Raw genomic sequence first — 24,017 nt, 5'->3', positions numbered from 1 at the left:
TCACTCTTTGTGTCATTGTCAAAATGAAATGTCTTATGCTGGCATGTTCATTGAATTCTTACCAGCGTTACAACTGCTACAAACACCACTGGAGTGACACACGGAAGCCTGTGAGTTTAGAGGTGACACCTGGTGGCATCGACCAGATTGACCCTCACACTAACCGTGTGGTGTGTTCCTACGACTATCGAAACGTAGAGGGCTTTGTCGAGGTCTCTGATTACCAGGGAGGTTTCTGCATCCTTTACGGGGGCTTCAGCAGGCTGGTATACATTCATAATGATTGTATGCATGATTTTTATGCATGTCTGTGTGGATGTTTAACTACAGCTGATATGCTATCAAAATCTAAAATTCCTTTTCCTTTTTTCCTCTCTATTGCCTCAATTCTCTCAGCATCTGTTTGCCTCAGAGCACCGGGATGAAATCATCCGCAGCGCCATAGAGCATGCTGGAAACTTCATTGGCATAACGCTACGCTTGAGGAAGGAAGCTCTGACCTTTGAAGGTTTTGTGACGGACAGGTTGGGAAAGTATAGCTCAGACGAGAGCATCACTTCGCTGGCCGAGTTTGTGGTGCAGAAGATCACCCCTCGCCACCCGGTCAGGACACACTGCTACTCCTTTTTCTTCTCAATGTTGCATGGTAAAAGTATGACAGACAGAATAGTAGTTTAAGATCTTAAAAATATTAAGAGTTGTTTTTTCACCATACAGTGTCACTCACTTACTATACTAGAAGTTAGACTAGTAATACAGAAATGAATATTCTTTTCACAATGTAAATTGTCTAATTCCTCTTTTTTTTGTCTTTAACATCATTTGTGGTTTCAAAACTTAGGTTATTAATGTGAAAATGTTTGGTTTTGTTTAATTTCATTACTCTAAATTTAGCTTCCTAAAACATATTTTGTATGATTAAGGAAATGGGATAAATAGCCAGATATCCAAGTTATTTAGGTTTTTGCTGTAACTGCCCCCTTTTATGTAGCAGTAGATTTTATTGCACTATTAAATTTGTACAATGGGTGCTCACTCATATCTGCTGTCGTCAAATAAAGTTTGTGTACTTATGGGTGTTCTTTGTGTACCTAATACTGTATCATATTATGCTCTGATGAGTTTGTTGATATTAGCTGACATAATATTTCAATTGCCAATATTAGCAGGGCCAAGGTAAATCATTGAATCAGGCATTGTCGGCTCCTTCACTTACTTCTTCAGTTTCAAAATTGCATTTAATAATTAAATCCATCAAAATCTCTAATTTTTATACTGCATAAATGCACTGCATATTTAGAGCTGTTTGATAGTATTGTTACTGAACTTTAAGTGTTGTGCTGGTCTCTTCCAGGAGCCTGTTAAGCGTATCCTTGCCCTGACTGAGACATGTTTAGTTGAGAGAGACCCTGCTTCATACAACATAGTCACCGTCAAACCCTTTGGAGAGGTGAGTAATTAACGTAGCATAAAATCATAAAAACGTGATGCAGAAACATTTATATTCAGAATCTTTTTGCTCAGTCTAGTTGTGCTGTTGTGAAGATAAATATTAATTGAACTTTCTCTCTGTTTTATTATGTATGAACTGCATCACTGCAAGTTAACAGCTTCGATGAAAGCTCTTGTCTGTGTGATATGAGTAAACACCCACCCCCTCTCTTATACTCACTCTTCCTCTCATCTCTTTTCAGGTATTTGCTCTTATCTGTGATGTAGACAATCCTCAGGTGTTTACAGTTGAATTCATCAGAGGTCAGATCAGGAAGTTCTCCTCCACAGAGAGGTAAACAGACATAACGCATACACCTTTATTTATGTACGCGATGACCACTACAGACTGTGTGGGTTTGTTGAATGTTTGGGAGTATTTTTAGCCTCGTGTATTTGATTTTTTTTTTTTTTTTTTTCTATACAATATACCAAATTTCTAAGATCAATGTTTTTTTTGTGTGCATGTCTGCTGTATAGCCTCAACTCTTTCTTGTTATTCTGTGCTTACCATCAGCACTTCACACCACTGACTTGTGATTCATTTGGCTGAGTCTGTTTGTACGTGTGTGTTTGTAGGGACTCCCTCTTAGCCAGCCTACTTGATGGAGTCCGTGCATCAGGCAACAGAGACGTGTGCGTGAAGATGGCCCCCACACAGCGAGGGCAAAGATGGGGCTTACTGAGCATGCCTGTGGATGAGGAGGTGGAGAGTCTGCATCTCAAATTCCTGGCAGCACCTCCTAGTGAGTCAGTGCCCTGGACCTCATGATATTCGTGAAGCTGAGTTGGATTTTATATCATATGTTTTAGTTGGTTTAGATTAAGATTTTATTTTAATTTTGAAGCTTTGGCAGTGGTATCCACTTTATTAGTGTTTTTGCTTCTGGTCAGGCGTTTTAACACTTTGGTCCAGAACAAAATATTTCAACAACTGTCAAGTGTTGAAAGTGATGGAAACAAACTTAACATCGTCAGTGACATCATCTATGATGAATGCATTAAGTGATTTGGAGAAGCAGACAGAGACACTCATCAACAGAGGAGCAAAGCAGACAAGAAAGAGAACTCTGACAGCTGGTGAAGGAAGACAAGGGTATTGGGAAGAGCAGACAGCCAGGAGAGGATAAAGGTGCAATGAAGTCATGTGTGGAGGCCAGCTTAAAGGATCCACAAGCAAAGGAAAGAAGGCCAAGAACTAAGTTTGTTAGAGGCCCCTTTTAAAATGGTGAAAAATCTGCTGGAGGAGGATCGAACTGTCAATGATGGAGAAGGACCTGGGGGCAACCTACAGCCCCCAGAGTTCAAGTCGGGACTACCTAGGCTAGCAAAGTGATGGCTATAGTTAAGAAGCCAACGCAGGTTTTAGCCATAGTCCAAACAGTGTGCCATACACATTCTACAAGACTTGCCCTTCAGGTCCTGAGAGGCTTGTGGATGAGGAGAAAACATCTGGTGAAATGGCAAAGAGTAGTTACTATCTTCATCCCTTAAGAAAAATAATCTTTCTTAATAGAGCAGTTGGTAAACACTGATGAACATTAAATACAGGGTTTCCTTTTCTGTGGTGGTGAAAAATTGATGAACTATCTTTATTGCCTATTATTTAACCATCTTTATTGATACCAGCTGCCAAAAAGCAGGAAATCCTGGATGTCCTTAGTGTGTTGATCATACTTCAGTAATTTTGGACCAAATCCAGACAGTAAAAAAGGGGACCTCCATGTTACCTGGCAACACCTGGCCAACATATACTGCCATCAGCAAATCAGCTATGCTCTGTGATTTATCTATGTTCAAGAGTTCCTAAGACCTGAGGATCTGCCACTTGTTAGGGAGATACATAACATGCTGGCAGCAGTTGGGAAAGGGTATATTTGTGGCATGCTCCCTCTCCCCAGTTTTTTTCACTGCTCCTTTTGAAATGGTCTTAACAGGAGTGAGCACAGTGGCCAGAGGAGTAAAGAAGTCAGACTGGAGAGTGCCAGCCATAAATGGTTATGTGGATGATGTGACGAGCCTGTTCCTAACATTAATGTGCATGTCCCAACTCCTGAAAAGATTTGAAGAACTTCTATCATGGGCCAGAATAAAGATGAAACCAAAAAAACATGCAGTATATCCACCAAGAAGGGTGACGAGAACAAACATCACCTTTAGTGCATGAATGGAGAAGATCCTGTTTCTGGTGGAAATAGCCCATAAGGGGTTTTTACAGAGTATAGAACAGATAAGAAGATACTGCTGTCTGTCATGGAGCCTCTCAAAGCAAAGCTGGAGAAGATTGACCTTTCTTGTCTCCCTGGGAAGTTCAAAGTATTATGTTACCAATGTACCCTCTACCGTCCGATCACATGACCTCTGAAAATTAGTGAGATCATGGCAAACACATTGGCTTTAGAGGTCCAAGGACAACAGTTTCATCACAGAGTGCCTAGGGCTACCTCTCTGAATCATTATTGTCCGGCAACATCATCTGGAACCCACAGTCCATATGACTGCACTGTAAGCAAGAGAACACCAGACTAGTGCAAGAATTGAGAGTCCAACAAGCATTGTGTCTAAGGTGCCTTGGACCCAACTCCAAATAGAATGTACTGGAAGTCTGTCCAGCATGCCATCTCCAGATTATAACATCAACAACTGGGAGGGAGAATCCAACATGGAAGAGAATTCCTTGGATTGGGAGAGCAAGGTAAGATGTGGTTACCAGTCTATGAAAGAGTATGGATGAACATGGCGGTCAAAGTAACCAGGATGGAAGAAGAGTGGCTCTTTATGAAAGCATTGGAGTCAGAGTACCACATGGAAAGGCATCCTGGAGAGACTTATAGAATGGAAGGAACTGTAGCAAATGTCCCAAGCTTGTTTGAGCTTCTTGATGTGGGACATGTATGACACCATTTTGAGTCCAGTTAACCTTTTGTGCAATGGTGAGCTCAGAGATGTGTGCCCTCAGTCCAGAAATCTAGAGGAGGCAATAGATTCAGTTTGTCACTTCAGGCAGCATTGTCCAAAGGCGAACTGTGCAAGTGCCCTCTTGTTCGTGGCCCCTGGACAGGTCTGGCAGAAGATGGTAGACTTGGACTAGAAGGGAAGGCCAGATGTGGTCATCTGCTCAGCAGCTAAGAAGAAAGTACCATTGTAGAACTGATGGTACCCTGGAAGGAAAGCATAGTGAGGGTGCAGAAGAGGAAGACAGCATGCTGCACTACTTTGGTAAACAAGTGCAGGGCCAATGGCTGGAAGGTCATGGTCTACTCATTGGAGATTGGCTGTTATGACTACTTAGGTCACTCAAGAAGATGTTTCCTCTGAGATGTGGGAATGCAAACAGCTAACCTCAAGAAGGCTGTGTGAGATCTGGTGGAGGAGGCTGAAAAAGGAGTCTTGAGTCTCTGCTTAAGAAGAAAGGACCGGCACTAGTGGGAAGAAGCCAATGTTCCAAGGGTCAGCTGCAGGACAGTGAGACGTCCCTGATCACTACCACACCTCCATGAGATGTTCCAGGGTTAAAAAAGGAAAACATCTGTGAAAGTTGGTCCCTGGCTGTTGACCCTCCAGCTGCCCCTTTGACACCAGTGGAAGTGATTCAGTAGGAGCAGGAGCAACCATTACAGATATTTTTGGTTGCCAGAGGATAAAACCTTCTGACAACTGTGGTTCCTTATCTTTTCTTACAGCACCAGTGTCCAATACATTGGTTTATGACCAAATACCAGCAAAACTATCAATAATTTGTAATATGGATAGCATGGCAATTGTCAGTATGTTAGCATTCACATTGACAGCACTGTTGGTTGTTACCATTAACCTGGAATCCAAGCTATTTTTTTAACAATACCATGTGATATTTCAAAAGCCTTTACAACTAATGTAAAAGTATTTCCAGAGTTGGAACACGACTCTCTCTCTATATATTTGTCTTCCTTGCATACAAGAATGAGGCGATCTGAATATTGGAATCACCTCTAATCATAATACAGTCCAGTACAACATTACTTTTGATAACCACAATAATACATTTATATTGTAATTAAAGTCATGACAGTTCCTGAAAATTTCTGAGCTTCATAAACATAAAACAGTCTGTCTAGGTGACTGTATATCATTGCTAGGTTCCTGGATTCAAAATAAAATGAAATGAAACAGAAGACTGGTAACATTATTTTTGGTTGTACAGAAACAAGTTTTGAGTTTGCCCTCACAATGGGAATAAGTTGTCTTACATGATCTTTTAAATATGTGTGACCTGAATAAAATGGTAAGACATGAGCTACAAACTGGGGCTATGTTGTGCTTAATTACCACTAGTGTGGCTGTAAGATCTTAATCTAAATTTTTCAGCTAACATATTCTTTTGGTAATTTTTTTTTCATCCTCCTTTCTTTGGTTCAGATGGAAACTTTGCAGATGCAGTGTTCAGATTCAACGCCAACATATCCTACAGCGGAGTGCTACATGCAGTAACCCAAGATGTGAGTGTGTTCAGTTCCTGTGTGATTGATGTTTACTCCTCCACCTGAGCAGGATTTGCACTAATATTCCCGTCTTTATCTCTTTCTGTTTATCTGTCTTTTCTTTTCAGGGTCTTTTCTCTGAGAACAAAGAGAAGCTCATCAACAATGCCATCCTGGCTCTTTTAACCCAGGAGTCCGAGCTGCCGGCTCACAACGCTGAGCTTGAGAGCCATTTCCAGGCCATCCGACGCCTGGTAGCCTCCAAGGCTGGTTTCCAGGCTTTCACTCAGCTGCCCAAGTAAGAATGTAGCACATATGTTGCTTCGCTTTCCTGCTTTTACTTTTGTTGAGCTGCTCATAACAGGCATGCTCTGTCATTCCAAGGTCTGGTCAAGGGTCAGGACTCACAGATGCAACGTAAATATGAATCCATACATCTCAGTCTGCCCTTTGTCTGTCTCTGGAAAAGAATAAGAGGGAAAGAGTCTTTCTTAGCTGTCTTTCAGCCTCCTCTTCTTTTATCTTGGCTCTGCTTTCATCTCAGGCCTTTTAGACAGGCACTTCAGAGAAGAGGTTATGTCACTTTGCTCTGTTCAGTTGAGCTGTCTGCCTCGATTTTTCTTGACCCTTCTACTCTTGCCCTCTCGTCTTATTTTTGTGCATCTATATTTCTCCCACTACCTGTTTTGTCATCCTTTACATTTTTGTATATCATATATATTTTTTAAGTCTTGTAGTCTTTCTGGATACTGAGATGTATGAGAGGAACTGTATTTACTGTTTATTCCATGTTCCATGAAGCAAACGAGCCTAAATTGGTTTCCCCGAATGATTCATTGCTGGAGTAGTTTGGTGTTTCACCACCGCAAGATGTAGAACAGTATAAAAGTATAAATGATTTATCTTTGCTTTAAGGACAACTACCTTTAGTAGTTCAGTTAAAATTGTGACAGCTGGTTAGAACAACAAGCCGCTTCGTAAGCAATGAATATTTTGTGTTTCCAACCCAAGACCTCTTTTAATGATGTAATATTTGTGTGGTTTATATTCGGTTGTGTGTTTTTTCAATGCATGGTTCAGGTAGGAATGTTGTTAAATCCATGAACGTATGTTTTTCTGTTCCAGGTTCAGGGAAAAATTGGGGGTTAAGACGGTAAAAGCTTTAAAAAGGAACAACAATGGTGTGACACATGCTGCTATTGACATGCTCTGTGCCCTTATGTGTGTACGTACCATCTAAATATCTAATTTTAAACCATTGTAAACCAGATACTGAATGCTATTTGGCTGAGAGCATTTTTTTTGGTTTGTTTTTTCATCTTTCCTTTCAGCCCATGCATGATGATTATGACCTGAGGCAGGAACAGCTGAACAAGGCCTCTTTACTATCCTCTAAGAAGTTCCTGGAAAACCTTCTTGAAAAATTCATCACTAATGTGGTATGTTTCTTTTTATTTCCTCCTGTTGGTTTCATTCTGAGCTCATTAGAAACCTTAAATAGAATATTTTCTAAGTTTCTTTATTAGAAGGCTTTTTAGTTTCTCAAATCTTATCTTTCATGTTTTGTGTTGTTTGTTTTTGTTTGCCAGGATCATGGAACAGGAGCTTTGGTCATCAGTTCTTTACTGGACTTCTTAACGTTTGCTCTCTGCGCCCCCTACAGTGAAACCACTGAGGGGCAGCAGTTTGATATGCTGCTTGAAATGATTGCCTCCAATGGGCGAACCCTGTTCAAACTCTTCCAGGTAGGGCTATTAAGGCAAAGAGCCAAAGACTAGAAGTATGTTCAATAGGAATACTACTATTGTAATTAGAGTTGTAATAGTTTCCTGACTCCATGTACTTCTCACTTAAAAAAAAAAAAAAAAAAAAAAATCTGCATTTATGATAAAATTGTAAAAATGTATTGTGCTCTTCTTATCGCTAGCATCCTTCAATGGCCATAGTGAAGGGTGCTGGGCTGGTGATGAAAGCCATCATTGAGGTAAGTCAGGCTTGGATGTGAATAAATGTATTAGGATTGAATTGTCTTTCGTGTCCATGCTTTATAATAATAATAATAGTGCATTTGTTTAATAATTAGGAGGGAGACAAGGAAATAGCCACTAAGATGCAGGAGCTTGCGCTGAGTGAAGGGGCTCTTCCGAGGCACCTGCACACATCTTTGTTCACCATCAGCGCTGACCAGAGGATGCTTACAAACAGGTGCAAGCTTGCTAAATATCTCACACACTAGTTTAGTCATGTGGATTTGTGGTTCCAGCTGCTACTGGTTTCTTCTTAGTTACAGTTCACTAGTAAACTTTTTTTTTTTTAAAACATAACATGGAACAGTAGAAGAAAAAAAACTTATGTCACTTTTATTTATCAGGCAACTGAGTCGTCACCTGGTAGGACTGTGGACAGCAGAGAATCCTGTTGCTATAAATCTCCTGAAGAGGATACTGGTATGCCTCCATGTCAGCTGCATTTGTAGTTATTTGATGCCTGTCCAATACCCTTAGCAGAAAGTATTGATGGTTGAACCATGTAAAGTGTGCAACACCAGGCACTATTATTTATATAGCACATCTGGAACATGATGGCAAATCAAGGTCTTTACATAGGCAAAGAAAACATTACAATGACAATCAAAACATGAAGCAATAAAGAAAATAAAAGCACCTGAGATTTACTTTTTTAGGTTCTCATCCATTTCACTTTGTATTCCATTTTCTGTGCCTTCTTAGCCAACAGGCTTACTGGCTTACCTGGATAGTCCTGACCCAGTTCCAGAGAAAGATGTGGACAGAATGCACATCCGTGACAATTTGAAAATCGCCACGGTATCTAGACTTAAGCATAAAATTTTCTTCCAACTGCACACAAAGTAGAAAGTAGAATTTACCTTATTTTGAATGTAAATGTTTATAATTTGTTTCCTACAGGACCAGCTAAACCGAAACAAGGTGCCTGAGTGGCAGCGAATAGCAGGCAAAGCAGCCAAAGAGGTGGAGAAGTTTGCCAAGGAGAAGGCTGATCTAGTATTAATGCACTGGAGAGATAAGATGGGCATAGCACAGAAGGAGGTGAGGATTTATTTGCCTTAATAACAGGACTGAAGATTTGCATTTTATCTATTAGACAAGCTTCTGCTGCTGCTCAGGTGTCTCTAAAAGTTGCTGTTCCTGCTGTTGCTGAACAGTACTGCTGAATGCAGAGTCAAACGCAATATCCCACTTTTCAGTTGCTGCTGTTATTTTGCATGGAAGTCTAAAGCTATTCTGATGCTGCCTGACCTCATGGAGACAGAATATGACAACATAAAATCACCTTTGATTTTTCTGTGCTTTCAATATTTGCCGTTTACGTTGCTTGTGCACCTTTTCTTATATACCATATGTTTAATAGGTTTTTTTTTTTTGTTGTTTTGTTTTTTTTTTTTTACTGAGGAATGAAAACAAAAATTCATTATAGGTATATGTTGTCTGCGTACCTTATTATATTCTGGCCAAATTCTTATTTAAAGTCCAAGACCACCTCTGTGATTTGTTCCCAATGCCAGTGTTAAACTGTTTATTAAAATCTTTGGCCACTACTGTCTGCTCTCCAGCTTTTCAGTAATTCAAATCTGCATTCAGGTAAAGCTGTAACACAAATCCCTTTTCACCTGAATGTATTTAGGCTTCCTTTTCCTTTCAACACTTTCAACAATAACTCAAATCAGCTGAAACTGATCAACTATATATTTTGATGGGCTTGCTTTCACTGAATATTTCCTTAGCCACATCCATCATTCAATGTTTGTACCACATTGTTTGGATATGTTTGGTGGAAGCAATTCATACACAAACATACACAGTTGTGCTCAGAAATTTACATATCCCTGTCACAATTTGAAAAATATTGGCCAAATATAAATGAACATGCAAAACGTCTCTGCCCTTTTAAAGCAACACTATGTAACTTTTGCTCACGGTTTCCCCCATCTGGTTGAGAAGCACAATTGTCTGTTACCAGTGTCGCTGCATAAGTTTCGCCGTGGGCAGCATAATACATGTAAATTTGTTGACTAAGCTGAAGGAACCAGCGAATCCAGAGTGTAAGCCGGTCCGATATTGATTTGTGCTCGTGTCCGATCACTCTCTCTCTCTCTCTTCGCTTCCTTCGACCGACAAAACGTTAGAATTGGTGAGGTTAAGAGTTGTTCTACCCCTGAAATCATTTTAAAGACATTTAAAGACAAGGTAAAAAAAATCACATAGTGTTGCCTTAAAGTCACAATGACAACTCCAATTACTAAAGATACTATCGGACCACCTATAACAAAGAGTTTTCTGTGCAATCATTTGAAGCTTTTAAAAATGGCCAGTATTTCTGAAATTGTGCTAGTATTATTAGCACTGTATATGCAAAGTTCAAAAAATACAAATGATCACACAGAAAACTTTCTTTTCTAAGTGGTCAGATAGTACCTTTAGTAATAAACACATTTATTGGGTAACTAGGAAATAAATACAATGAATTCACTTATTGGTTTGTGTGTTCAGTTTTTTTGCATCAGTAGTCAAATGACCTGTGACCCTTTTTGTTGCGACTCATCTGTGTTTTATCCAAGGAACAATAATCTCTCTGTGTTGTCTCTGCCCCACCCTTCCCTTATCTTGTGTGGTTTCTCTGCTGTCAAACATTGTAGCAGGACAGAAATAACCTGGTAAGTTGGATTGACCAATGGGATCCATGTTGTTTTCTTTCCATGTTTTTTTTTTTTTTTTTTAAACTCCTCACCAAACCATTTTTCCATCTTCATATGACTTACTATGTGTGTTTTTTAATTCAGCCAGGCAATGAGTATTATGATCTACAAGGACTTTCCAAGTGTCTTAAAATATATGCAAGACAAGAAAAATAAACAAAAAATCTGTTATACATTCAGTATTAAAAGCATTGATTTGAATGTGTCGTGTCAGTCAAGAGTCTCTGCCAAGTAGTGTTAGGCCTTTGAGGAAGTGTTTTACTTTGCGCAAATCATTGCTGATTATGGAGGAAACTGGTCGCATTGCTTTAGCACCAAAAGGAAAAAAATGTTTGCCTTGCAAGTCCTACAAATATAATTTGCAAATAAAAAGTAATACATATATTAAATTTGTAGAAACTAATTAGCAACATCCGCAACTGGAACTTGCTTTTCTAAATTTGAAAATTTTATTTTCAGTCCAATCTTGGCTGAGACATGTTTTGCCTGGCAAGAATTACAGAATTCACCAAATTTTGGGATCCCATCATGTTTTTTGTTTTTTTGGTTTGATTGCATTGTTTTCGATGTTATGTTGTTTTTTGGGGGTTTTTTGTCTCTGTCGGCCTTGAAGATTTCTTCTTTCATTTTTCCTCACACTGGTGCCATTTATCTCTGGTGTTCATGTCTGTGTAAGTTGTGGGTCATATTAACATCAACTCTCTTTATGCCAAAAGCTGAAAAGGGACAATATTTGTATGTTGCATGTAATGATGAACTAATATGAAGCTGATCATTTGCCTTTGTTTGTTTTCAGAACCCTAACCAAAAGCCTGTCATCCTGAGGAAGAGACGCCAGAGAATAAAGATTGAAGCAAACTGGGAACTTTTCTACTATAGGTACAACATGAACCCATACACCTATAAAATCATATCCTACTGATGTTGACCCCATAATTTGGCTGACGTGTGATGCTCACACTTCAGCTTGATTTTTATTACACTCTGGCACCCAAAGTCAGCTCCAGCTCTAGGTGTTTTCTTTTTTGGTTTGGTTCCTGCATTTTTTTTTTTTTTTTTATATTTCACCTGTGTAGTTTAGAGATACATTGATAGGATACATGTCAGTTTTGACTCTTGAATAGCTTTTGCATAAATCAAACTGTACAAACTCAAATTGTGAAACTTTACCCTCTGTTTTCTCAAGATTCCAGCTCGACCATGCGCGGTCCAACCTCATCTGGAACCTGAAGACAAGGGAGGAGTTACGGGACGCTCTTGAAGGAGAGATGCGCGCCTTCAATGTGGACCGTGAGCTTGGCAATGCCACCGTCATCTCCTGGAACCACCAGGAATTTGAGGTTTGTGCTCTGCTACAGTGTACTGCTCTCACTGTCATCAGGATTTTAAGGCTCTCATATCCACCTGTCACCATGTGTAAGTCATGTAGCTTGCAAAACAGTGGCAACCAGCCTATTGTAGTACTGCTTGCTGAAACCACAGAGCAATTCATATTTTTCCCAAAACTGATAAATATACTGTAAGCCACATCTGTTTGTGTTCTTTACTTGCAGGTGAAATATGAGTGCCTTTCAGATGAGATAAGGATTGGGGATTATTACCTGCGTCTACTGCTTGAAGAGGATGAAAATGAAGAATCAAGTGCCATCAAGAGATCGTAAAACTAAACACAATAACCCAAACTGCATTAGTATTATCATTTTCTGAATCCCCACAGACGAACATATTAAGTTATTTCTCCTTCCCTTTTCTTTTAGATACGAGTTCTTCAATGAGCTCTACCATCGCTTTCTGCTTACACCCAAAGTTACAATGAAGTGCCTGTGCCTGCAGGCACTCGCTATTGTCTATGGCAAATGCTACGAGGAGATTGGCCCCTTCACAGACACAAAATACATTGTGGGCATGTTGGATCGAGTGAGTACAGTCAAACTCTGTATATAAAAGTGTTTTCATATGTGAAGCAATGACGCTGTTTTGCATCTTTTAATTATTCCTCAAATTTAATTATGCTCCTGTGGTTACAGTGCACAGACAAACTGGAAAGAGACCGACTTATTCTCTTCCTCAACAAACTTATTCTCAACAAGGCAAGCTCATAGAGGAAACAACACCTGTTGGTATTAAATACTCAGTTAACCCATACTACTTTAACTGTGTCTTGAGCAATCGTTCATTTTCGTTCCACAGAAAAATGTGAAGGAGGTGATGGACTCAAATGGAGTGCGTATCTTAGTGGATCTGCTCACTTTGGCCCATCTTCATACCAGTAGAGCTACTGTGCCCCTACAGGTAAGAACAGCGCTATAGCTTTTAGATTGATGCTCATAAGAAGAATGGCAGAGTTGATTTGATCTGATGTTGTATGTCTCAATGATCTGTAGATGAGCTGTAGATCGGATTAATTCAGCTTTGACACACACATGAAAATCTTTTAATGAACCAGTCTGCAGTGTTGAACAGAGGTCTGCTTAATTTCCTCAGAGTAATGTGCTAGAAGCAGCACCAGACATGAAGAGGGAGAGTGAGAAAGAGTGGTACTTCGGTAATGCGGACAAGGAAAGAAGAGGACCTTTCAGTTTTGAGGAGGTATGTGATCCTCTTAAAACAATCGAACACTACAAGCTCCTTTTTTCACTCTAAAAAATAAACATGAAATGCTTCTCTGACATACTGATAAATCCAAGACTACTTTTCTGATTTCTCATTTTTATCATCATATTATTATTATCCATATAACTGTGTGTGGTGTTATTTAAAAGAGACATATTGAGAAACTATTGTTAGCCCAGTTATTTCTGAATTGTTTGATTAGCTAACAGCTCTAGGTTCTTTACATATTTTTTTTTTTTTTTTTTTTTTGTCTTCAGATGCAGGAGTTTTGGAGCACTGGTGTCCTAACTGCAAAGACCCGCTGCTGGGCTCAGGGGATGGACGGCTGGCGCCCTCTGCAGGCCATACCACAGCTGAAATGGTGCCTCCTGGCCACTGGACAGGCAGTGATGAATGAGTCTGACCTGGCTACACTAATTCTTAACATGCTCATCACCATGTGCTCCTACTACCCTAGCAGGTAGGGACCACAAATTTCTCTGTGGTTGTGTGTTTTTGTGTGTGTTACATATTGTGATTCTTCTAGATATTAGTGTAGTGTTTGTTGTCAGTTTTGTTTAGATGGAATTATGTGACCATAACTCTGTACACAACAAACCTCTTTATTTTATTTTTTTACACAGGGACCAAGATAACGCCATTATTCGCCCTTTACCTAAAATCAAGAGGATGATCAGTGACAATGCATGCCTCCCACATATTGTACAGGTAATGCATAATTTTAATATATTTGTCATTGCTGAAATATGAATTGATGAATAAAACAATATATGATGAATGTTTCCAATTGTTTTACTTTGTTTTCTACAGCTGTTGTTGACTTTTGACCCCATCCTGGTGGAAAAGGTTGCCAACCTTCTGTATCTGGTGATGCAGGACAATCCCAATCTGCAGCGCCTCTATTTAACTGGGGTCTTCTTTTTTATCATGATGTATACCGGCTCCAATGTGCTTCCTGTAGCAAGGTGTGAAAATGCAACAAACACACACGCAAATATCTTGTACCAGCATCCTAGCATGCCACCATCATGATCTTCAGAAGTTTTTTTTTTTGGAATTGTGGTATTTGATGTTTTGTCATGAATGCATGATAAATTATTTTCGTTTTAATGATTTAATAAAAATTATTCCTGCAGCTGTTAAAAATACTGTGATTTATTTATTTATTTATTTTTAATATATATAGGTTCCTGAAGTACACACACCTGAAGCAAGCCTTCAAATCAGAAGAGGTAAAATTTATTTTAGATTTAAAAAAAAAAAAAAAAATCATTCTAAACATGATAATGTTTATTGTGTTAATGACAAAGGACATTTGGTGCTGTCTTTCCAGTCTAAAGGTCAGGACATAGTGCAACGCAGTGTTCTGGGACCAGTGTTGCCTGAGGCCATGGTGTGTTATCTGGAGAACTACGAGGCTGAACGGTTCTCAGAGATATTCCTTGGAGAATTTGATACACCTGAAGCTATTTGGAGCAGTGAAATGAGGTAAAAATTTGCCTTTGTCATATTAAATCTCCTTTAAAGGCAATGTTAAAATATTTTGAAATGCAGCAGACAAGACAGCAACTAACTTGTTTAATATTTAATGATGAAATTATCTCTTTCAGGCGGCTGATGATCGAAAAGATAGCAGCTCACATAGCTGACTTCAGCCCTAGGCTGCAGAGCAACACACGTGCCCTGTACCAGTACTGCCCCATCCCTGTGATCAACTTCCCTCAGTTGGACAATGAGCTTTTCTGCAACATCTACTACCTCAGGCATCTCTGTGACACCACCCGCTTCCCCAACTGGCCTATTAGAGATGCTGTAATGCCTGTGTTTTATTCCATAGTTATCCAAATATGTAGTTCCTAATGAATGACCTGCTATATATCAAAGAAAGGATTATTTTGACATTGACATCAACCATCATTATCCCTACAGGTGAAGCTGCTGAAAGACACTCTTGAGGCCTGGAAGAGGGAAGTAGAGAAGAAACCTCCCTCAATGTCTGTAGATGATGCCTATGAAGTCCTCAACCTCCCCAGGGGACAGGGGCAGTGAGTGCCCTTGATTTGTTATTCCTTTTTAATTTTGCATCATCTCTAGTTATTGTAGCAATAGATTCATGCAGTCTAGGACTGAGAAGAGTTGAGACCTATAAAACAAATCTGTAAATTACCTTTATATTTGGCATTTTTTTTCTCTGCAGGCATGAGGAGAGTAAAATTAGGAAAGCTTATTTCAGACTGGCGCAGAAGTACCATCCCGACAAGAACCCAGAGGGCAGGGTATGTGTCATTATTTTTTTGTCTATAAGGCTTGTGTTCAATTTGAGATTTAGGATTTGTTTTTAGCAACTTTTTGTATCTTTCAGGACATGTTTGAGAAAGTCAATAAAGCATATGAGTTCCTTTGCACAAAGTCTGCCCGAATTCTGGACGGTCCAGATCCAGAAAACATCATCCTCATCCTCAAAACTCAGAGCATCCTGTTCAATCGACACAAACAAGGTATGTAGATCTTTCATCTTCATTCTAATAACACATCTGGAAAGAAACAAATTCAGGCACTGTTTTTTAATTAGTAAAATAGTGAACCTAAGCAAAACTGGGTTTCTTGTTTGTAGCTTTTTCAATAATCCTGTGAATCCTCTCACCACTTTCTTGTCTGTAAATAGAACTGGAGCCTTACAAGTATGCCGGCTACCCCATGCTCATCAAAACAATCACAATGGAGACACAGGATGAGCTGCTTTTCTCCAAAGTCTCCCCTCTGCTTCCAGCTGCTGCTGAACTGGCCTTCCACACAGTCAACTGCTCAGCGCTTAATGCAGAGGAACTGCGTCGTGAGAATGGCATTGAGGTATATCAAGTAGTGTTAATCAAACATTATGGCTGTTTATGTATATGTGGACTGGCATAATGTGGTGTTTGGGTAGCTGTGACTGAATAAATAATAAATTGTTGCCCTGTTTACTCAGGTATTGTTGGAGGCTCTTTCTCGGTGTGTTGCTGTATTAACTGCATCCAGCAAGTCTGATGACATGGCTGTACAGGTAAAATGATTACAAAACACTGAGCCTTAGTTGACTCTTTGTTCTTAGAGAATACTCTATACTGCATACTGCACTCCTTGTAATGATTTCTTTAACACTTTTTTAACACGTTAATGTCCCACAGGTGTGTGGACACGTCTGTAGGTGCTACAGTGTTGCAGCTCAGTTTGAGGAATGCAGGGAAAAGATCATTGAACTTCCCAATATCATCTGGGATCTCTGTCACATCTTGTACTATGGAAAGGTGAAAATTTTACATTTACTTAATTCTTTTAAGTTTATGATTATATTCTAAGTCTGTACAAGAGCGACACCAGTAGCACTTCAGAGCCTGGAGTTAAACTTAGAAATACTGCACGTGATTATTTTCTTTTGCATAAGTCATTGTTTTTTAACATGTTCAGTTAAAAAACTGTAGCAAAATATAGTTTCTTATAAATGTCCACTTTTTGCCAAAAAGCAAAATCTTGCAGTTTAGTTATCTTACCCGTTCGTATTCCCGTCATGTGCTGATTCTTCAGCAATGTTGAATCTCTCAACCTTGAATCATGTTATCTCCCTCGCATCCTTTTAGGGTCTCCCAAAGACTGCAACCTTGGCAGTACAGTGTGTCAGCTCCTTTGCAGTGGATTTCTTCCTACAGACCCATCTGTACCATGCTGGTGTGCTCTGGCACCTGCTGGTCCACCTGTTCAACTACGACTACACTCTGGAGGAGAGCGGCGTGCAGACTAGCCAGGAAACAAACCAACAGGAAGTTGCTAACAGCCTAGCTAAGTTGAGCCTAGTGGCTCTCAGTCGTTTGGGAGGCTACAACCAAGCTCCACATACCACAGATGGAAACAACCCTGTTTCAGAAACTAATGGCACTGAAGGTATACCCCCAGAGAACCCCACCATTCGCAAGAGCTTAGCGGCCATGTTGACACCATATATGTCAAGAAAGCTGGGAACAGGATCTCCTTCTGAGGTCAGTTGAAAAGGTGGTTATGACTGTCACAAAGCATTTACTTAAACAGACATCTACTAAAGACTTGAGGTTTTTTACATCTCTTGTTTTGCATTGAGGTCTTGAAGCTGCTGAATAGTAACTCTGAGAACCCGTACTTGATCTGGAACAATGGGACACGAACTGAGCTGCTCGAGTTCCTGGAGGGTCAGCAAGAGGGGAACATCAAGAGAGTAGGAAATGCTTTTTTTTTTTTTTTTTCCTTTTCCAAATTTAATTTATTTAATTTCCAAATGTCCAACTGTATTTGAAACTCCAATGATGCTATTGAATTGACGTGAAAAAAAAATTAAAAGAAAGATACAGATTAAACGTACATTTGTGACTTTAGTTAAAAGTCTGATCTTTACCTATGAGGCATTTATATATGTACAGTACCAGTCAAAAGTTTGGGCACACTTTTGCATTCAATTCAAGGGTAAAGTGTCCAAACCTTTTACTGGTAGCGTATGAATAGTTCACACACAGATGCTAGTGTTAAAGATATAGTAAAGATGTAGTAAAAATGTATAATAAATATAATTGAATCTTCATAGTTATTGCTATAATTATTAATGCATCCTCATTGTGGACTTTTCCCAGGGAGAAAACGATAAAAGTTTTGGTGCAGAGTTTGTGTTCAGTGATCACAGCAAAGAGCTGATAGTTGGGGAGATTTTTGTTCGAGTCTACAATGAGCAGCCATCTTTTCCACTTGAGGTGAGTATAAAAATATGATAGTTATACAGTCACATTCAATAATAATTTTTTTTTTTTTTTTTTTTTTTTTGAGCAAACAAATGTTTTATCATTTGTTTTTAGTACCCCAAAGCATTTGCAGCAAGCCTTCTGGATTACGTTGGCTCCCAGGCCCAATACCTCCACACCTTACTGGCTATGAGTCAAACTAACAAGGTAGAGTCCCAGCAGCACGCCGAGAGGCTTCGCTTCGCTGAGATGGCTTTAGAGGCACTCCGTAATGTCATCAAAAACAACCCTGGTAAGATGTGACACTTCTAGTCGTGTTTTAGAACACATCTTTCTGTTGTTGCTGCTGTCAAAACAAAGATGTATACAGTATGTTACTTTTGTAAATAGTTCTCCCTTTATAATTACAGGTTCGGAGTCTGAATGCATTGGCCATTTCAAGCTGCTTTTCTCTTTGTTGCGGGTTCATGGAGCTGGCAGAGTGCAGCAACTAGTGTTGGAGGTAAAGCCTAACCTTTTTCTGAAATGAGTATCCGATGTTTTCTAAAGTCTCTACATTTAAATTAGGTTGGTTTCCCCTGCAGGTTGTGAATACAGTTACATCAAATCAAGAATGTGTGAGCAACATTGCTGAGTCTTTAGTGTTGTCCAACCTTCTGCTGCTGCTGCACTCGCTGCCCTCTAGTAAGAAAAACAACTCACTGTGTAATGTTTAGTTTTTTTCCTCTATATTTATTCTGGTGTTTTGATCTAAAAGATGTTTTGTTGCATTATTGTAGGTAGACAGATTGTGCTGGAAACCCTGTATGCACTAACATCTAACACAAAGATAGTCAAAGAGGCTATGGGCAAAGGTGAGTACATTTCTGCATGTTTTTTTTCTGAAGAGTGCCTCATATGTGAAATTCTGAGTTCCCAGAAGCTCCTGTTAACCTTTGTGTCCCCCAGGTGCTCTTATCTACTTGCTCGACCTCTTCTGTAACTGCACACACCCCCAGGTTCGCACACAAACTGCAGAGCTCTTCTCAAAGATGACCTCAGACAAGCTGGTTGGGCCAAAGGTCAGACTGAGCATGAATTCTCTCCTTATTAGGTTGTCAGGCATCATTGTATGTCCTTACCTCCCTAATACTTTCAATCTTTCATTCTGTTAGGTGCGTCTAACACTGATGCGTTTCCTCCCTGGTGTGTTCATGGATGCTATGCGAGACAACGCTGAGGCAGCAGTCCATATATTTGAAGGAACGCATGAAAACCCAGAACTCATCTGGAACGACAGCTCAAGGGAGAAAGTGTCCACCACTGTCCGGGAGATGATGCTTGAGTATAACACTTTAATTCCTTACTTAATCAATTGATAGCAGAGTGGATAAGAATGTGACAAACATGAAATGCTACAGTATATTAACTGTCTAATATGATTCTCAAAACCATGCTTTTTTGTTTTATTCTATCCTTTCTAGTCACTTTAAACAGCAGAAGGATAATCCTGATGTGAACTGGAAAGTAAGTACAATAACACATTGTTTTTGTTGAACAGTCATTTTAGTATGATTCAATATGACAGTTTTTTGGTCTATGTCCTCAGCTGCCAGACGACTTCACAGTAGCTTCTGGAGTAGGACAGGGAGAGCTTGAAGTTGGTGGAGTCTTCTTGCGGATCTTTATTGCTCAGCCAGGCTGGGTTCTGCGCAAACCTCGAGAGTTCCTGGTGTCACTTATGGAGACTCTGACTGAACTGCTGGAGAAGAATAACCCCAATGTGAGTTTTCTTACTGAAACTAAAACACACATTATTTGACATCTTTTACCTTGATGTTTTATCATCAGTTTCTCATATTACTGATATCTCTGGTCTCATGCAGGGTGAGGCCCTGGAGACTGTTACAACAGCAGCAGTATGTCTGTTCAGCACACAGAGCCAGCTGGCTGACCAAGTTCCTCCTCTGGGTCACTTACCTCGTATCCTGGCAGCACTCAACCACAAGAATAACGCCGTGCCCAAGAGCTCTATCCGCCTCATCCATGTGCTATCAGACAATGAGGTGTTTATGTTTTTTTAGACTAACCTCTTCTTAGCTTTTATTTTTGACATTTTTGATATATTTTTGATACATTTGTACCACTTGAAAACAGTTACATAATTTTTTCTCTGATTGTGGAGTGCATGCTCGCAAGAATGAGAAAAATGGCAATTACACATTTGTGGTGTGAGGAGGGAGGATGGCGTATCATAAGAGGATGCAGCTTTATTAGAACTTCACCCATACATCTTTGACCCATTGCATTACACTTACCCATTACAAGTCTCAGCTTTTTATGAAATGCAGTATTAAATCACTGAGAATCCCTTTTGAGGATTCAGACTTAAATCAAAGCTTAGACTCAACATATTTACAATATTCACAGTGAAACATTGTTGCTGCTTGTGTCTCCTTACTGAAACATGATATATTAAAATTGTCAACTGAAGTAATATTGTTTTGTCTAGCTATGTGTTCGGGCCCTGGCCTCTCTGGAAACTATTGGACCTCTAATGACTGGGATGAGAGTTCGTGCAGATATGGCCGGATTAGCTTGTGAAGCTCTCAATCGCATGTTTCAGAAGGAGCAGACAGAACTGGTTGCCCAGGTAGAATGTCACCATTATTTTCTGTTTTAAATCTTCTTGCTATATGTTTGATGGCCATGTGCAAATACTACTGCATAATACTGTATGCCGTTATGACCTGAACAGGCTCTAAGAGTGGAACTGGTTCCATACCTCCTGAAGCTACTGGAAGGAGTCGGCCTGGAGACATTAGACAACCCTTCAGCTACCAAGGCTCAGATTGTAAAGGCTCTCAAGTCCATGACTCGCAGTTTGCAGTATGGAGAACAGGTACTGCTAAATGATTTGGATCAGTAATTGATGTTTATCAGCCATTTAATTGTTGAAAGTCTATTGTGCTTGTTTATTAAATGAAACATTTTTTTTCATTGATTTGCAGGTGAATGAGATCCTAGCAAGATCCGCAGTGTGGAGTGCATTTAAAGACCAGAAACATGATCTTTTCATCTCAGAGTCTCAGACTGCAGGTTACCTAACAGGTAAAGTATTCCTCTAATGCAATTCTGCATAAAACCAGACACTTTATGAACAAACAGTTATTGAAACATTTGTGGTGAGTGCGTACAAGGTAGGCTTTGACTATATTTCTCTGAGCTGTGTTGAATCTTAAACGCTTGGCTTAATCCTAATCACTACCTTGTGGCTGACTCCTCACTTGTGCTTAAACCCAGCAACCCTTTTTCTCTCCACATCCTGTAACCACCTGGCTCTGCCCTTTCCTTCCTCTTTGTCCTCCACATTTCCTCCTCAGGGGTATCAACTCCTTCTCTCCTGGCTGCCAGCAGCCCACTGCGAGGTGGGCTCTAGACTCCTGAGCTGGGCCCTCACAGCCCTCCTCTCTCTCTTGCTCTGATGCAGGTAGACTTTGACCTTGCTCCTAATGCCATTCCTTGCCTCCTTAACTCCCTTCACCTATGTTTGACACTCCATTTCCATCCTCAGCTCTTCATTTTTGCCGTGGTGAAAATATTGTCACGAGTCTGGCAGAATCAGACGTTCCACTCCACACAGGGCTCTGGTTAAATTATTTATTCAAGAGCTGGAATGATTCTGTACATTATTGTTAATGTTGTAATATATTTAAGATGCAGAAATTAAATAAGTGGTTCAGTGTTTTGTAGAAAAATGGCATTGTCCTAAGAAAATGCCCATAAAATTTGGTTAAACTAATAAAAAAAAAAAAGTTTAAACACTAAATTTACCATACCTGCAATATTTAAATTATTAAGTTGTGATTTTATAAGACTATATGTTTTTGGCATATAGCATATTTGCTTAGAATAATTCCTTTCATATTTCCATTCATGTTACTGAGCAGAGCCTGATTAATACTCCATCTGCATGAAATCACATCAGATTTTATTCAAATCATCTTTTTTTGCTCTCATAGTGTGTCTTATGCAAATGAAAAATACGTCTTTGTGAATATACAAGACAGCATGTTTGTATGTTTGCGTATATGCTATAAAGCAGTTGGACTAACAAATTTTTATTAAAATTGGCCAAATGTTGGTATTTTCCAGATAATGTAACATTTCCAATATTAAGTTGCTTTTTCCACATTATAACATGGAAGTGCATCACTTGCACAAAAACAAAAAAATAATCATAAAATACTTATGTTCCCCATAAGCCATAGTCGTTTGGGGTTTTTTTTTTTTTTTTCACTACTCACACACATTATTTCCAATTGCTGTCCTGAAAAGAGACACATGAAGCTCTTTCCATTTCATGAGAATCATTTTTCATTACTATACATTTTAAATGTGTTGCAACAGGGCCAACACAGGAACACTGTAGTTATCATTTCCACATATGTCAAGTAGTTATTGTCTTAGTTTTGTATATCACTGTAGTTTACCATCCCTACACTATATCATGTGTACTGTTTTTTTCACCTATAGGTCCAGGAGTGGCAGGTTACCTTACAGCAGGAACTGGCACCACGGTAATGCCCAGCGTCCCACCCCCAGTGGACAACGACATTGGAGACCAAGGCTGACGTTCACACACAGTCACGCTCAGGCACCCAGACTGCTCTGCAGCACACAGCTCAGAGAGCAACTGAGCAACCCAGACAAGAGGATGGAGAGAGAGATGAGTGTGGGCCATCACTGACTGTCAGCAAAATCTCTTCCTCCACACCAACTGCAGTATCACTTTCCTCTCCCCTTAAAAATGGCACTCAAGTCTTCAGAAACACTTTGAAATTGTTTTAACCAGTGACCACATTTGTTTTCTGTGCTATTTTTCTTTATTCTTCCAATGACACAGAGTTTACTTTTTGTATGAATATATTTTTTACTCTAGATTTTTTCATCAGTAAAACATTGGAAGATTGAGGCATATTTTTGAGTAAATTGTCTCTTCTCCATTATCTTATTCTTCTTTGTCATACCCTGATTGGCTACATTTACCCCTAAAATCCCATCTAACACAGTACTAGGCCTCATCTGTGACACATTTGTGCACAAACCAGCTCATACATATATGTATATCATTTAAGAGTCTACATGCCAGATTCTTGTATGGAAAAAGAAATGGAAGTGTATGGTTTCACCACCAAGCTGATGCTCACCTCTGTCTAGTTTGGTTTGGTTTCAGACAGATTTTCTTTCCAAATGTTCAGCCTGTTATCTAAATTCATAGTTCATTCTGCTCTCTCTTTGAAGGCTTCCCTTTCTGCCTCACATTTTTAAAGTAATTCTCCTCCCCAAAATGCAAAAATGCACTAGAATATTTATAAGCGAATAACTATGGAAAAGAGCTTCTGCTAAGATGTGATGAATGACATTGAGTTTGATTATGAACCTCTGTGAAAGACCAGTGCAAATTGTGACATGTTCAATGTAATATTGCATATATAAACTTTCTATATTGAATGTACATTAAAAAATAAATCAGTCGCACTTGTACATAAAATTTTAAGAATTAAAGGGAACCCACAGTGTTCTTTTGTATTTTTGTTCTTCTGAAAGGACAGTAAGCTGTGTTTATTGTCCACTGATGTTTTTAAAAAAAACAAAACAAAAACCTTTTGTGTTTAGAAACTCAATATATCTACCAAAGAGTGAAATAATCATATAGTATGTGTTGGAATTTTCTGTGCCAAACCAAATCTCATGGTCATACGCTTGTGTCATATAAAACATGGCTTCCAGTGTTAGAGGGCCAAAGATACCCTTGAAGAGACAACAGTATTTTTTGTATTTTTTTCCCCTAGGAAGTACAGAATTTTACTATTCTGATGGATATTTCATAGACTGATTTTTTTCATTGGTAGACTCGAGAGAGAAGAAAGTAAAAGAAACAACAGAACAAGGTCTTAAACAAAACATGATCTTGGGGGCAGAGAAGCCCCTTGTTCC

At 39.3% G+C, this 24,017-nt stretch overlaps 1 protein-coding gene across 4 annotated transcripts in view; it reads left to right on the top strand.

Annotated features, from left to right (window-relative positions):
* Nucleotides 1-23,599, top strand: part of dnajc13 (DnaJ heat shock protein family (Hsp40) member C13) — a 33,409-nt gene extending 9,810 nt beyond the window's left edge. Inside the window, exons 6-58 of one of the 4 annotated variants that reach the window (XR_003294727.1) lie at nucleotides 66-266; nucleotides 397-603; nucleotides 1,355-1,450; nucleotides 1,695-1,786; nucleotides 2,071-2,237; nucleotides 5,890-5,969; nucleotides 6,080-6,249; nucleotides 6,336-6,368; nucleotides 7,077-7,176; nucleotides 7,283-7,390; nucleotides 7,541-7,696; nucleotides 7,879-7,935; nucleotides 8,035-8,156; nucleotides 8,323-8,398; nucleotides 8,681-8,776; nucleotides 8,879-9,019; nucleotides 10,627-10,644; nucleotides 11,483-11,565; nucleotides 11,873-12,026; nucleotides 12,240-12,343; nucleotides 12,444-12,603; nucleotides 12,714-12,776; nucleotides 12,877-12,978; nucleotides 13,171-13,275; nucleotides 13,557-13,759; nucleotides 13,923-14,007; nucleotides 14,110-14,264; nucleotides 14,486-14,531; nucleotides 14,633-14,787; nucleotides 14,910-15,111; nucleotides 15,229-15,344; nucleotides 15,497-15,575; nucleotides 15,662-15,797; nucleotides 15,965-16,149; nucleotides 16,268-16,342; nucleotides 16,467-16,586; nucleotides 16,917-17,312; nucleotides 17,411-17,524; nucleotides 17,934-18,050; nucleotides 18,153-18,330; nucleotides 18,449-18,540; nucleotides 18,623-18,722; nucleotides 18,818-18,892; nucleotides 18,987-19,099; nucleotides 19,193-19,362; nucleotides 19,502-19,544; nucleotides 19,627-19,800; nucleotides 19,904-20,083; nucleotides 20,530-20,670; nucleotides 20,776-20,919; nucleotides 21,029-21,128; nucleotides 21,401-21,507; nucleotides 22,554-23,599. Coding sequence is in view for 3 of the 4 variants with exons in the window: in XM_026291936.1 (XP_026147721.1) it covers nucleotides 66-266; nucleotides 397-603; nucleotides 1,355-1,450; nucleotides 1,695-1,786; nucleotides 2,071-2,237; nucleotides 5,890-5,969; nucleotides 6,080-6,249; nucleotides 6,336-6,368; nucleotides 7,077-7,176; nucleotides 7,283-7,390; nucleotides 7,541-7,696; nucleotides 7,879-7,935; nucleotides 8,035-8,156; nucleotides 8,323-8,398; nucleotides 8,681-8,776; nucleotides 8,879-9,019; nucleotides 10,627-10,644; nucleotides 11,483-11,565; nucleotides 11,873-12,026; nucleotides 12,240-12,343; nucleotides 12,444-12,603; nucleotides 12,714-12,776; nucleotides 12,877-12,978; nucleotides 13,171-13,275; nucleotides 13,557-13,759; nucleotides 13,923-14,007; nucleotides 14,110-14,264; nucleotides 14,486-14,531; nucleotides 14,633-14,787; nucleotides 14,910-15,111; nucleotides 15,229-15,344; nucleotides 15,497-15,575; nucleotides 15,662-15,797; nucleotides 15,965-16,149; nucleotides 16,268-16,342; nucleotides 16,467-16,586; nucleotides 16,917-17,312; nucleotides 17,411-17,524; nucleotides 17,934-18,050; nucleotides 18,153-18,330; nucleotides 18,449-18,540; nucleotides 18,623-18,722; nucleotides 18,818-18,892; nucleotides 18,987-19,099; nucleotides 19,193-19,362; nucleotides 19,502-19,544; nucleotides 19,627-19,800; nucleotides 19,904-20,083; nucleotides 20,530-20,670; nucleotides 20,776-20,919; nucleotides 21,029-21,128; nucleotides 22,554-22,651 (6,483 nt within the window). In the remaining variant the exon portion in view is untranslated. The remainder of the gene's footprint in view (nucleotides 1-65; nucleotides 267-396; nucleotides 604-1,354; nucleotides 1,451-1,694; nucleotides 1,787-2,070; nucleotides 2,238-5,889; nucleotides 5,970-6,079; nucleotides 6,250-6,335; nucleotides 6,369-7,076; nucleotides 7,177-7,282; nucleotides 7,391-7,540; nucleotides 7,697-7,878; nucleotides 7,936-8,034; nucleotides 8,157-8,322; nucleotides 8,399-8,680; nucleotides 8,777-8,878; nucleotides 9,020-10,626; nucleotides 10,645-11,482; nucleotides 11,566-11,872; nucleotides 12,027-12,239; nucleotides 12,344-12,443; nucleotides 12,604-12,713; nucleotides 12,777-12,876; nucleotides 12,979-13,170; nucleotides 13,276-13,556; nucleotides 13,760-13,922; nucleotides 14,008-14,109; nucleotides 14,265-14,485; nucleotides 14,532-14,632; nucleotides 14,788-14,909; nucleotides 15,112-15,228; nucleotides 15,345-15,496; nucleotides 15,576-15,661; nucleotides 15,798-15,964; nucleotides 16,150-16,267; nucleotides 16,343-16,466; nucleotides 16,587-16,916; nucleotides 17,313-17,410; nucleotides 17,525-17,933; nucleotides 18,051-18,152; nucleotides 18,331-18,448; nucleotides 18,541-18,622; nucleotides 18,723-18,817; nucleotides 18,893-18,986; nucleotides 19,100-19,192; nucleotides 19,363-19,501; nucleotides 19,545-19,626; nucleotides 19,801-19,903; nucleotides 20,084-20,529; nucleotides 20,671-20,775; nucleotides 20,920-21,028; nucleotides 21,129-21,400; nucleotides 21,508-22,553) is intronic. The other 3 variants (XM_026291936.1, XM_026291938.1, XM_026291937.1) reach the window with 3 other exon arrangements.
* Nucleotides 23,600-24,017: the final 418 nt, after the last annotated feature.

Source organism: Mastacembelus armatus, chromosome 20 (assembly GCF_900324485.2).
Source record: "Mastacembelus armatus chromosome 20, fMasArm1.2, whole genome shotgun sequence".
In the NCBI taxonomy this organism is placed as follows: Eukaryota; Metazoa; Chordata; class Actinopteri; order Synbranchiformes; family Mastacembelidae; genus Mastacembelus; species Mastacembelus armatus.
Note: the sequence above shows the minus strand (reverse complement) of the source record. Positions and strands in the feature narration are given on the sequence as shown.